Below are 14,253 nucleotides of genomic sequence, written 5' to 3' on the forward strand. Positions count from 1 at the left end.
TAAACATGCACACCATATAAAAAATAAAATGGTTGCAAACAAATAAGGTGAAGGGTTAAACAAATATACAAACAAAATATAGAATAGCTTTTCTGATAGTGTGTGTGTGTGTGTGTGTGTGTGTGTGTGTGAGAGAGAGAGAGAGTGAGAGTGAGAGAGTGTGAGTGTGTGTGTTTGTGGTAGTAAGTTCGAAAAGTATGTTATTGAGGCTTATACCGTTGCACTCCTTTGAGTCTGAGCTTTCATCTGGTATATCATTTGTGTAGATAGCATGACGTGAAAAAGATTGTTTAAGCATTGTTGTTAGCATTAAGCTTCTACAGGGAGTAAACCGCATATGTACCTAGCCTCCAGCCATATAAACGGGGGTCCCCATAGACAAACACCCGCTATATAACAATCATATTTCCAGTCGATTAAATCATTTTAGCGTCAGTTTAGAAATAAATGACCTTACAGTTTAAGCTTTACATTGTGTTTCTAGGTTAACTATTGACGTTGTTCAGGCTCCGCATTCGTTAGCTTTTGTGATAGCCGCCTTGGTCTAGATCGTCATCTTGCATTTCCTCATGCTCTAGCCTCAATGTAAGTAAATGAGACCAACTGAAAATATACAAAGCTGCTACGACATTCAACTGTGATTCTGAAAAAAGTATAAATGATATTGAAAATCTGTTTATATATAGAAGAAACGTCTAAGTGTGTTGATTTGTTAAAAGTTTGAGCGAAGGTTAACGGTAAAAAACTGACCAAGTTATGAAGTCTTAAGTGGTTGAAGTGTCAGAGAAGTGCCATTGACTTCCATTGTAAAATAAATTATTTTAAAAGTAGAAAATCTTAAAAAGTTTAAATATTTAACACATTTGAATAGAAACGCGTGATTCTGAGCTAATCCGAACATTAAAAAATTGGAATGGCACAAATGCTGCCAAGGCTACTAGCTAATCAATAACTACTGTTTTATCATTGACAGTCCCTCACTATGTGTTCTTAAAGGCTTGCTTTAAAAGGTTTTGGTGACAAAAAAAAAACCCAAAGGCTTCCAAGCTGCAAAGTGTAAAAACATAAAATATCTATGAAAGGGAAAAAGGAAAGAAATCATATTTCTTAACACAAAGCAAATTAGGAAGACTGTAGACGAGTGGAAAATAAATGATTGACCAGACTCCTGGCTTGGAGTTACTCATTGACACATTTCTGGATCCTACGAGGCACTCCACCACTCAGGAATCAGTTGAACACAACAATGCTCCTCCAGTCTTTAGATAAAACGTTGTGAGCACCTGAAGGCCGTATCATTAAGAACATAAAGAGAGACTGTCCTTGGGGTGACATTTACAGCTCTGCGAGACCTTAGAATTCCTTCTGTAACCAGAGCAAAACAAAGAACTGGTTGGTATGGTGTTTTGTCGGTTAAGTGATGGTAAAGGTAACCCTGTTATCTTTATCTATCCTAATCCACCTGTTGTATGAGGATGTTTGTTGTAGCATTTGCATTCAGTCACTTAGCAGATGCCCAAGTGACTTCTGTCTGACAACAATCACAATTGTAACTAAAAATGGAGGAACTATTAGGGACGGGTCAGAATAATCAGAATATAGATTATGCGGAGGTGGTACCTTGAACTCCTTAGCGTAGCGAACTGGGTTTGATTCCTCTACCTTTGCTGCATCTCTTCCTCTCTCTCTCTCCCATATCTTTCTCTTTCATGTCTCACTCACTCTTTACTGTAATTAAAGTGTACAATCTGCTAAAAAAGAATCTGCTAAAAAAAGATAATATTAGATTACTAGATTCCCATGGTCCAAAATATATAACATTTGGAACTTTAATTTATTTTTCCATTCAAATAGACACTACAAACAAATGTATGTTTATTAACGAGTGCAACCTAAAATTGGTTCTTTAGCACCATTATTATTTTTTCAATATTAATAATGCACAGAAAATCAATATACACAAGCATAAATAATATCTGGGCAGATGACATGACGCATGACTTTTAGTAATGAGGCATAAATATTTGTTTAAATAAAATTTACCATTAAACCATCATATGTCAGTGTGTCATTTAACAGTATTTCACTTTAAAACTATTATGTTGAATGCAAAATTAGTTGTTTTGTTTGTATTTGTAGGTGAACATGCAAAATGTCCTGCGTTGTGACCATAACATCGCTGACTCCTCAAATGTAAATTAGAAAGACTATTAAATGAGTAACATAAGGCAGAGATGTTTGGAGCAGCTAATACATGCCCTGGCATTATTTTGTATGTATTTACTTAAGTTTTCAAAATGCTAAAAAGTAATAAAATAATATTTACAGTAAAATTAGTTTTGAAACACAGCCAGGTCTTAGTTAAGACCTGGCGTTAGAATGGACCTTACGCCCGTTGCACCAACGGAACTTAAGCCTGGTCTTAACTACGCCCGGTGTTAGCCATGCGCGGCCATGTGAATGTTCCATGGAATGCGCATATCACCACGTTGCTAGGATACCTCGTGCCGACAGCTATTTACTATTTTACTTGACATGCTGTTGGACACCGAAATAAATAATTCATTCATTGTCATTCACCAATTGTGTTAATGCATAGCAATAAAACACTGCAAATGAATGTAATTAAAATATGTATTTGTGTTGTCTGGTTTACAACGAGCAGGCATTTAGACGGGAATGGTTATTTTTGGCAGAAGCAATGCATTGAACATAATCAAATGACAAGGAGCTAATTGAGGTGTTTTGAGACTGTAGGAGAGATCTGTTTAATGTGTCGGCCTATATAAAACATATAAACATAATTAAAACAATATTCACAACTGATTGGCTGATGGTGTCTGAGGAGAGGGGATCTCTTGGAGATGCAGATGTTGTGCAGAACGGTGCACGCAGCTATTTCTGTGCAGACCCGTTCTGGGTGCATCTGCATCTCCCCATGAAGGCAGTGAAACCCTCCGGATAACCCGACAGGCGGTCAATCTGTGGACACTGATCATATCGCCGGCTGTGTTTTGAAATGCCCCGTTTGCATAGAAGCGAAGCGCAATGAGCAGTTGCAAGGATGGTGGTAGCGCTGCATTGCGGAACGACACGAACTGTAAATCCGGTGACAGCTCTTCTATTAATTCGAACAGATCTCTCCTACAGAATCGAAACCTCTCAATCAGCTCCTCGTCATCATAAATGTCCAATGGATTGCTTCTGTCTCTAATTACTCTTTCCCGTCTAAATGCCCGCTCGTTGTACATGTATTACTCGTGCCATGGTTGCGCTGGATGGATTGGATGTAATTGCTATAGAAACAGCCTGGAATTTCGACTCTACGCCTGCACCTGACAAGGCGTAGGATTTACGCCTGGTCTTAGTGAAAAGAACGCTAAGCCCAGTTGGGGCAACCAGCGTAACGGTTATGTCGGACTTAGAACGCCAAGTTACGACCAGTCGTAGTTAAGACCAGGCTTACGCCCAGTTGGTGCAACCCAGCCCTGGTCTCGATTCCAAAGAAGGAATCAATTTGTCGCTGTTGGAGCTTTGTCTTGAGAGTGAGCATTATGTCATATAGCTCGCAGATGGGCCCATCCTGTACCTCCAACAGCAGCACAAAATCATGGAAGATCTTCATTATGTTATTGAGGAATGCCAGGTAGGCCTGTAGCTCAAGGGGTTGCCCCTCATCATCCTGATCTTTTTTCAATAGCTGCCACAGTGCTTTTGGGCACTGACTCTCTCCCAGTGACAAGAAGTAGCTCTTGATAGCTGCCCAGCTGTCATGTAGCCTCTGGACAGCAGGCCACAGACTCAACCATCTTGTGGGTGCATGTCTCCGAACAACATGAAAATCTTCCTCCACAAATGCGAACACTGCTTTCAATTCCTTTGTGCGCTTTGCAGACACCGAAATGTGAGTCAATGTCAATGTTCAGCATGTCTCCAGCATGCTTTGTACAGTTGTGTACTATGTGGGCCATACAGTTTGCCTTGATGATGCCACTGTTGTCTTCCTTTAGCTTTTGGAAAACAGAATTGTTTTTCCCATAGTTTACACTAGCATTATCAGCAGTGTAAGCTGAAATCATGTCCAGTTGCAGTACATTTGCCTCTAACTTGCTTGTAATCTGGCAGTGTATGGTAGCAGCTGACTCATGGCTATCCTCATAAAAGTCAAGGATCTTGCTTTTCAAACCCAGCTCTGGTGTCCAATATCTCAAAGACAGTAGTGCCATGATTAGATGCATCTGAAGCCACTGAAAAAAATGGCGTGTGGACTTTTTTATGACTTGGGAGCTCTTGAACCACTGGCGTTTTTAAATCTCTCAAACAGCTCTACACAGAGACAGGTGCAAGCACATCTGTAACTGCGGATGCTGCCTTTGTACGACCACATGACATTTTCTTTGCAATGTCAGCGTCTGGAAACATGGTTGATATTAGCTTATTACAACAGTCTTCTGACCTGTATGATAGGGAGTGTTTCATAGTGTGGTAAACGCTAGTTAGTTCACTGCTGTTACCTTATCTGCGTTTGAATCTTTTTTGGGTTTTAGCAGGAACGTATGCATAGACTGGGAAGCCTCCTTTTGAGCAATCCGTTTTTTGTGACTCGCATTTTCTGTGTCTTTTAACGTCAAATTCACCTCCGTGTGAAATGGAAAATTGACTTAAGCAAACGTCACACAACACTTTACAAGACTCCCCTTGCACTGGCTTTACCCAGGGATATATGGTTTCCCCAGTCTTTATTTTAGCCGTACGGGTCGTGCTCTCCTCCATATCTCTTGCTGCATGCCGTTCTGACCTGATTTGCATTAGTGATGGGTCGTTCGCGACCGAATCAGTTTGACTGAACAAATCTTTAAAAAGAACAAACCGAACTGATTCTTCTCTCTTGTTCGTCTCGTTCGTTCTCAGACTCGACTCCTCCCAGACCCACTAGTCGTTGACTCGCTGTTCGTTCACTGACTGTGAGTGGTGAAGGGGGAAGAGGCTTAGTGAGCGAGGGTACGATTATACGACTCAATATCAGTGAAATGGTAAATGCATGCTGTATTTGTACTTTCGGTGTCATGCCAGATTAATCAAATATTTGAATGTCTCGTTCTTTCATGGTTCGTTCTCCATCCGGGACCCCCACCATCATTGCTAAATCAGGTCTATTATCTTGCTGATATGTTAAACATCCAATAATCAACTACACCCCCCATCCCGCAGCGTTTTATTAAAGTTGTAATGTTGTGTTGATTGATGACCGACTTCCACGATCGTTTGAGAATGAGAACGAGGGAGGAGCTGGGTCTGACTGACTCAGCTGAGAACCGTGCATTCCATGATTCGATTCACCGCTACGGGAAACTCGACTGAACGAACGAAAAAACGAACGATTCTCAACGACCCTTCTTGGTGAACTGACCGACGCGAACTGATTCAAGGAAAAGAATCAGTGAATCCATCCCTAATTTGCATTGTTTCTTGTTGGTGGGCGTGCCCTTAACCTGCGTCCGTGTTCAAGTTTGATTGACATGATCAAACAGCCAGCCCCTCCCCCTGATGACAGCTGTCTCCACACACAGCTATTTCATAAATGCCAGATTATAAAACACGGAAAAAAAATCGAGTCTGACTGTCAATAAGAATGCGGGACAACGTCTCAATTTGCGGGACATGTAAAAAGTAATGGAAAAGCGTGACTGTCCTGCACAAAGCGGGACATCTGGTAACCCTACCCCCAGTTGTTTGGATGTGATAAGAAGGTAGAAAGGTGAGTGTTAATCTCTTACCAATTTGATAATTTCCCCAATTCCAAATCCCCCCAAAAAGGTTTGTGATCCAAATTGAGAGCAAAAATTAAGAGGCAGGAAAGAGAAAACAAGGAGCTAAAAGCAATGCTCGATGGTATGAAAAAAGCCAATAGTAAGATGAGGATTCAAAAGCATTGCTGGAATAAAGCTAAGAAAGCACGGCAACCTACCATCAGATCTTCGACAAAAAGAGCCGTGACACAAAAAAAACAGCAAGCCACCAACTTTCTTTCCAGGGATGAAAACAGCAGGCTCTTGGCAGGGAAAAGGGATACTGTAGGCCGGAAAAATAACAAGATGCAGCAGCGGGTTTTATCCAAAACCTTGAGTGAGCTACACTCCGAATACAACCAAGCATCTAGCTTCACACAGCAAAATGTCTTACAGTCATACAGGCCCAAGCACATGACAGAGGCCAGGCCAACAGATGTTCAACCAAGAGTCTGCCTAATCTTCTTTCTTCCATTACTTGTAACACAGAGGAACTAGAATGTATGCACAGGCAGTGCACCAACTGTAGTTTTGATGAGGTGCGTCTCAGCACCCACGATCCTGTTGAATTGGGGGAGCAGTGGAAGTGGGTGAAGGTGACTGGAGGGGAAAAGGTTATGAAGGTATTATTGTAGCAAAAGTCTAAAAAAACTTTTTTTTTGCAGGTAGTTTTGCAACACGTCTAGGTGGTACATGTGTAGCAAAAGTGATTATTATCCGTATGAGGCAGAGCGTCCGTGGGCGGGACAGAATTGCAGCAGTAACCTATGAAAGTCGCCGGCAGGAAGGCATTTTTCAAACTACACTGGGACCATCCAAGCAGACCATTAAAATACATTGAAGGACACTTGCGGCATGTTAATGTAATAATTTGGGGGGAATTCAGTTGAACTAAGTAATTTAATTTGACATAATGTAAGATACCCAACTCCGACGTGTAGGATGCCCTCTGGTCTACTTTTAGGACTCCAGAAAGTAAGAGTTTGCTTGGATGGTCCCAGGTGTAGTTTGAAAAATGCACCCCCTGCCGGCGACTTTCATTGGTTAACGCTGCAATTTTGTCCCGCCCACGGACGCTCTGCTTCATACGGATACTAATCACTTTTGCTACACTTGTACCACATAGACGCGTTGCAAAAGTATCCGCAAGAAAAACAACAGCTGAGACTTGTAGCAGCAGATTCGAGCAGTTGTATCGATGGACTTGTGCTCGCTCATTAAAATGCTAAATTAATATAGCGATCTATATAATTTCATTTGTGAGGAAATATTTCACAGATGTGCAACTTCTGATGCGTTAGTTCCATTTGGGTTTACGAATGCACAAATTTTGTGCATGTTCTCAGATTATGAAACACGGGTGTGTGAATGTGTTTTGCACCAACTGCGCTGCAATGATTGTAGCAAAAGTGTCAAGTGCATGGCTCTTTGAAGTTGTGATGCACAGGATAGGATTTGTGCACCTGTAACACATACTTGTGAACTCCTAGACCCTATTTAGTGTTTACAATGGTAGAAAAAATATTTACGACATCAAGTGTGCTGTTACACATTTGTGACTTTAGAGTACACATGCAAAATAAATATTTAGGACTTCAAATTTACTGCTACACATTTGTGACTTTAGTGTACGCATACAAAATCTGCAGTTACAGGTGCTAAAGACTTTTGCTACAATAATACCTTCATAAAAGGTGTTTACAAACAGGGCTAAGAAAGGGGTTGAGGGAATGCTGGGAGAGCTGGCCGAGACCTTCCAGCGTCATCTGGAGTCAATTCCATCCGATCAATTCAATTGGATGCACCAATCAGCCGAAACGAGTTGAGTTAAAGGAGAAATTGAATGAAAATGATGTGCCAATTCCCCACACAATGTTATGACACACCATAAAAAAGCAGATGATTTTTTTCTTGTGGCACCCCCCATGTGTCATGAAAAAATTGCACACATAGGTTACTAACATAGTAATGCGTAGCTGACCTCTTTGTTGATTAGCTGCGTACTTATCAGCTAATACATAGTGAACAGATGTTTTCTGAAGACGGAGTTCAGAGTTGCTCTGAGGCATTCAATCATTCACAGGTGGAAGCCTCACAAACTTTGATATTTAGACTACGTGCTTGTTATACAGTTGTGGTTAATATTCGCCAACTTGACAGTGTATAGCCTACTTATCCTGTATCAACATTAGAAACAATTTCGGGAATAATTGTTTGATTGGAAAAAACGTCACACAAATTTGTAATGACACTGAATTCATCAGCATAGGCAGTATCTATGCAATATATTATAGTAGCTGCAAACAGTTGATACGTTTATGAAAAAAAGATAATTAAAACAATGAATTTGGTGAGAAATTTGCTTTAGCTACACTATTCTCTAGGATATGGAAGTAAATAAATTACTTTTCACCCCAGTTCTGTGCAAGAGTCCAATGACTGAGTGGTTAGAGCACTCGCCCTGAACAGGTTTGTTTTTTTTGCCAACGGTTCAAGATGAGTCTTGTTTCCTCAGTTCTAATGATAGATTTTTGATGTTTGAATAAAACATCGATAGCCTTTTCATTTTGACAGGGGGGTAACATCTTGTGTTGTTGCTGCAGTGGATGCATGTTTCTTGATACTTTCTTTTATTTTAAATTGTAGGCTATCACTGAATTCACTTCTCTAAAATCCACTGCCCAGAATCTTATCACATATATAAAAGTAACAGGGTTGTTAAAACAAAAAATTGTGAGCCATTAAATGTCCAGTGATGTTTCACACTCATTTGGAGGCGGTACTGCACTAACTCGGAATGCTAATTGCGTAAAAAAGACAAAGACTGAATTCGGTCATGTGACCATGAATATCCAGGAAGCATGTGGCATAATATGGACCTGCAACAGCCTAAGATGGTTTTGGGGAACACTTTCCTTTTAACTGTTCAGTCCCTAAGAGGTAGGTTGCTAAGGAAGTTAGCAACTATGCTTTTGGGAAACAAACCCCTGAGAGTTGTTCAATACACAGGAAGCAATGTAGACCGGAAGTAAGAAGATCTCCAAAAGTTTTTTTCCCACTATGACCTCAGGGTCATATAACTCATGGTCAAACCCGAGTGACGGGAGATCTATTTAAAAATATGATTATGAGAATGAACTGCATTATTCAAGCAATCCCAAGTCTGATTCAGAGACCCAAGAGGCCTAAATTGTGTTGAGCCCATCAGATAATTAGTAGGCTGAACATTTATACCTGATGAGGCAAATCAATTCTATGCCAGATTTGACTCTACAGTCAACCCAGATAATCACTCACCAACACAATCCATAATGTCCTTGGAGGAAGATTGGGATGGTCCTTTTCTTTGCCCCCCAATAACTATCACTGTTGAGGAGTTAAGCTTAGGCGACTTAAAAATAAGGCCACTGGCCCAGATGGGATCATTCCGTGCGTTCTTAAAGTATGTGCTGATCAGCTGTGTGGGGTGCTACATCATTTGTATTCCTTGTCTCTGTCTTTGTCAAAACTTCCAGCATCTTGTATTGTACCTGTGTGTACCTTGTATTAAACCTAATGCTTAGGCATTTAAAGACCTAAGACCTATTGCGTTGACCTCACATGAAATGAAATGTTTTGAGAGGACTGTGCTGGGGCATCTTAGGGCATTTCAAGACCTACTTCAGTTTGCTTAAAGGGGGGGGCGTAGGTACAGATCATGCACTCCTTTACTCTAAAGCTTCATGGTTATAATCTTAATACATTTACTGTTGCATGGATTACAGACTAACTCACAAGCAGACCTCAGTATGTGAGGGTTCATGACCCCAAGTCTGAGATCATCACCACTAACATAGGGGTACCACAGGGCACCGTTTTATCTGCTTTTTTATTTACACTCTATACCTCTGATTGCAGACATAGCAGGGCCTACTGTCACTAACAGTAGTTTTCTGATGAATGAATAATTGAATATGCTATTACAACAACAAGCTCATCTTTAAGATTGTATTGGCATGATGGCACATCACATATCAGTCGGGTTGTTAGACTGTCTATTATTAAAGCTGTTTATATTTTTTATCTTTATATTCTTAATAATGGTCTTACACGGTATCTGTGTTCATTAGATTAGATGAGGCAGGCATAATGATTGCTGTCCTGGTCGCTGCAATAGCGACCCCTACTAGTTGGTCTGGGCACCTGCACTTACCCCCCACCCACTGGGCCTCAGTAATAAAAAGGCTGAGGAACCCTGCTATAGAGAACCTTTCATTTTTGTGATTGTTTCAGATGATTTAACTGTTATCTTCATTGATCAAGTTGTCCCTGTTCAGATGCCTCAGAGGGCAGGCTGGTGTTGGACACACAGAGGAAACAGGATCCTCTTCCCCATGCCCACAGTGACCTCCTAGAGCAAGAGCCTGCAGCCTCCTCGCTAGACATCCCTTAATCCTGTATGGTTCATTATGATGATCAACAAAAGGTTCCCATCATAGAGCCACTGTTGGACAGTTACAGGTAAGCAGAAGCCATGTCTCTCTTCAATAAATAAAAACTGTGTTGTCCTTTTGTTTTTTCTCTCCCCCTCCGTCTCCCTCTCTCTGCATTCCTGGGATAGGTTTATCTGTCTCTCATGAGATTCGTCCCTTCCCCTTCATGCTGGATGCCCCCTGCTGAGGGGGGGGCTTAGTACTCTTCAACAAACACACACATAGAATACAAACATGTGTGTGTGCGTGAGTGCGTGAGTGTGTGCGAGTACAGACAGAGTGAGAGACATTCCACAACATTGATCTCCCTTACCAACATGTTGAGTGAGCACGAAACAAGAGAGTCTTAAGGACTGTTGGGTTGCAACTGAGTGGACAACTTTGTTTGTACTGGGAGAGTGTGAGTAGGTGAGGGAGTGACTGAGCCTCACAAGCGACAAATGTCAGCATGCAAACAGCCTCAGGCAGTATCTTGGGCCATCTTCTGATACGGTAGAATGATCCTGTTTAGTATTAGTAACATTGCAGACGTGTTTACCGATGGACGACAGTGAATTCAGGGTACATGTCTGCATGGGGAAGAGGGCGCCCGGCTAAAGACTACAGGGGGTCAAACCCATAATCTTCGGGCTGCAAGTTGAGCGCCCTCACACGGAAACTACCCGGCCCTTTAGCAAGCATTTTTTGTTTTAGGTTTAAAAGATCCCTCTATCTGGATGCTTTTTTAATATTCACTTGATGTTATTTTCTGTCAGCATGTTATGTGCTTGATATAATGTTTGAAGTCGATAGTTATCCTGTTTATAATGCTGTTTATCTACACCCTGGTGAAGGCTTGTTGTTCAAACAGCAAACAAACCAGGAAACAAATCAATTAAGGTTAACAAAGATCAAACTACTTAATGGTATCAATCACAAAGCTTGTCTCTTCATTCATTAATCCACCAGTTCCCCAGTCATCAAATCCGTTGAGCAGTGAACAACCTGGATATCTAATCCATCAACTGAATGAAGCGGAGCCTCATTGGATGGTCTGCTCTGTACACAGAGCAGTGAGCTGCCAGGACCACCTGTACACAGAGCAGTGAGCTGCCAGGACCAACTGAACCAGTAGAGCAGTGAGCTGCCAGGACCAACTGAACCAGTAGAGCAGTGAGCTGCCAGGACCAACTGAACCAGTAGAGCAGTGAGCTGCCAGGACCACCTGTACACAGAGCAGTGAGCTGCCAGGACCAACTGAACGTGTAGAGCAGTGAGCTGCCAGGACCAACTGAACCAGTAGAGCAGTGAGCTGCCAGGACCAACTGAACCAGTAGAGCAGTGAGCTGCCAGGACCACCTGTACACAGAGCAGTGAGCTGCCAGGACCAACTGCACACAGTAGAGCAGTGAGCTGCCAGGACCAACTGAACCAGTAGAGCATTGAGCTGCCAGGACCAACTGAACCAGTAGAGCAGTGAGCTGCCAGGACTAACTGAACCAGTAGAGCAGTGAGCTGCCAGGACTAACTGAACCAGTAGAGCAGTGAGCTGCCAGGACTAACTGAACCAGTAGAGCAGTGACTAAAGAATGTCGAACATCCTCCTCTGACTCTGAACTGTTTGGGTTCAAGTAGAAAAGACAACCGGCCAAGGCCAGAGCCAGCACCTTCTATCTCTTCAAGTGTAATTCCGACCCATAAAATAAGCCCTCAGACACGTTTTTTTCGTTGATAATGGATAAAAGAGCTTGCCCAAAGTTCCCCGGAGCAATCTAACAGCCCAAATGCTTTCCATGTTATTGGCTAGGGGCACAGCGAACGCTTCCAAATCTGCATTTTTTAACCACTAATATTGCTCAAAATAGCATCAAACCTCTGCAGTAGCATGATTAGGGTCCCTACACATAAAAGAAAGCATAAACAACTTAGTTAGCATACCAGAAGTTTATTAAAAAATACTGTTTTCCATGTCTGTGCCTTACCGGTAGGTCCATGTTTCCAGGAAGTCCACACAAGTCGATTACCGGCTACCGTAAATAATATAATAGAGGTGCCAACAAATTTAAAACAGACAAGTATCAAGAGGGGGGATTTATTTTGAGCAATATTATTGGTTAAAAAATGCAGATTTGTAAGCGTTCACTGTGCCCCTAGCCAATAACATGGAAGCCATTTGGGCTGTTACATTGCTCCGGGCAACTTTGAGAATCTCTACTCGATTATCAACAAAAATAAGTGTCTAGAGGGCTTACTTTATGGGTCTTCATGCCGAAAAAGACCCTAGGTTAAATTTTCACCGGAATTACACTTTTAGTCGCTTACAAGCAATTATTATCTGGTCATCCCTCGAACTAAACTGAACTAAACTAATCTCAACTAAAGTAAATGTAGTTGAACCAAACTAAACTGAATATCTGAAGAGACTGAATAAAAGTTTCCTTCAACATTTTCAATGAAACCTTGTTTCTACGCAATAAAAACAACTCAGTTCTAAAATGATTACAGTCCACACCTGAATCACTTGGCAAGGATCACAAGACTAAAGTGTGTGTGTGTGTGTGTGTGTGTGTGTGTGTGTGTGTGTGTGTGTGTGTGTGTGTGTGTGTGTGTGTGTGTGTGTGTGTGTGTCTTTTCCTAGAGAAAAGACTATAACTACTATTTCCTCGTGGTTGCTTAAGCACATACCAAATCCTGTGGTTTAATGTTTCCTTTGCTAGTAGAGGGACTAGTGAGTGAGTGGCATTAGGTTGGTAACACCCGTAACCAGGAGGGCAACATGCAATGCTGCAGTGAGCTGGACACTGCCCCCTGCATCTCATTTCAACTTGTATTATCCAATAAAGTGTTCTGTATATTTATCTATACCAACAAATGTATTATCAGTAAATAAAAAAGAAATGCTTACTTGATGAGGTAACTCGCCCCGTCGTCCGTGAATCCTTCCTCCCATCCCTGAGGTAGGTCTGGAACGTAGGAATAAGACCGCTGAGGGTCAGCTCAAGGTTTTCTGCTTCCTCTAAAGCCTCCCCTATAAACACCGACATGTGAACAGCTACCAACATGTTAACAGCTACAAATCAACATGTGAACAGTGAGCAACATGTGAACAGCTACCAACATGTGAACAGCTACCCACATGTTAACAGCTACCAACCAACATGTGAACAGTGACCAACATGTGAACAGCTACCCACATGTGAACAGCTACCAACCAACATGTGAACAGCTACCCACATGTGAACAGCTACCAACCAACATGTGAACAGTGACCAACATGTGAACAGCTACCAACCAACATGTGAACAGTGAGCAACATGTGAACAGCTACCAACTAACATGTGAACAGTGAGCAACATGTAAACAGCTACCAACATGTTAACAGCTACTAATCAACATGTGAACAGTGACCAACATGTGAACAGCTACCCACATGTGAACAGCTACCAACCAACATGTGAACAGCTACCCACATGTGAACAGCTACCAACCAACATGTGAACAGTGACCAACATGTGAGCAGCTACCAACCAACATGTGAACAGTGAGCAACATGTGAACAGCTACCAACTAACATGTGAACAGTGAGCAACATGTAAACAGCTACCAACATGTTAACAGCAACAAATCAACATGTGAACAGTGAGCAACATGTGAACAGCTACCAACATGTGAACAGCTACCCACATGTTAACAGCTACCAACCAACATGTGAACAGTGACCAACATGTGAACAGCTACCAACATGTTAACAGCTACCAACCAACATGTGAACAGTAACCAACATGTGAACAGCTACCAACATGTTAACAGCTACCAACCAACATGTGAACAGTGACCAACATGTGAACAGCTTCCAACATGTGAACACCTACCAACATGTGAACAGTGATCAACATGTAAACAGTCACTTACAAGTGAACACCGACCAACATGTTAACACCGACCAACATCTGAACAGCTACCAACATGTGAACAGCGACCAACATGTTAAAACGACCAACATGTTAACAGTG

General features: G+C 41.8%; 1 protein-coding gene across 3 annotated transcripts in view; it reads right to left on the bottom strand.

Moving 5' to 3' along the window:
* Nucleotides 1–14,253, bottom strand: part of LOC307081036 (pleckstrin homology domain-containing family A member 7-like) — a 134,289-nt gene that overhangs the window by 117,760 nt on the left and 2,276 nt on the right. For all 3 annotated transcript variants that reach the window (XM_079744051.1, XM_079744049.1, XM_079744048.1), the window contains exon 3: nucleotides 13,146–13,203. In XM_079744051.1, coding sequence (XP_079600177.1) covers nucleotides 13,146–13,203 — 58 coding nt within the window. The remainder of the gene's footprint in view (nucleotides 1–13,145; nucleotides 13,204–14,253) is intronic.

The sequence above is a fragment of the Pollachius pollachius genome (genome assembly GCF_949987615.1).
Source record: "Pollachius pollachius genome assembly, chromosome: 9".
Lineage (NCBI taxonomy): Eukaryota > Metazoa > Chordata > Actinopteri > Gadiformes > Gadidae > Pollachius > Pollachius pollachius.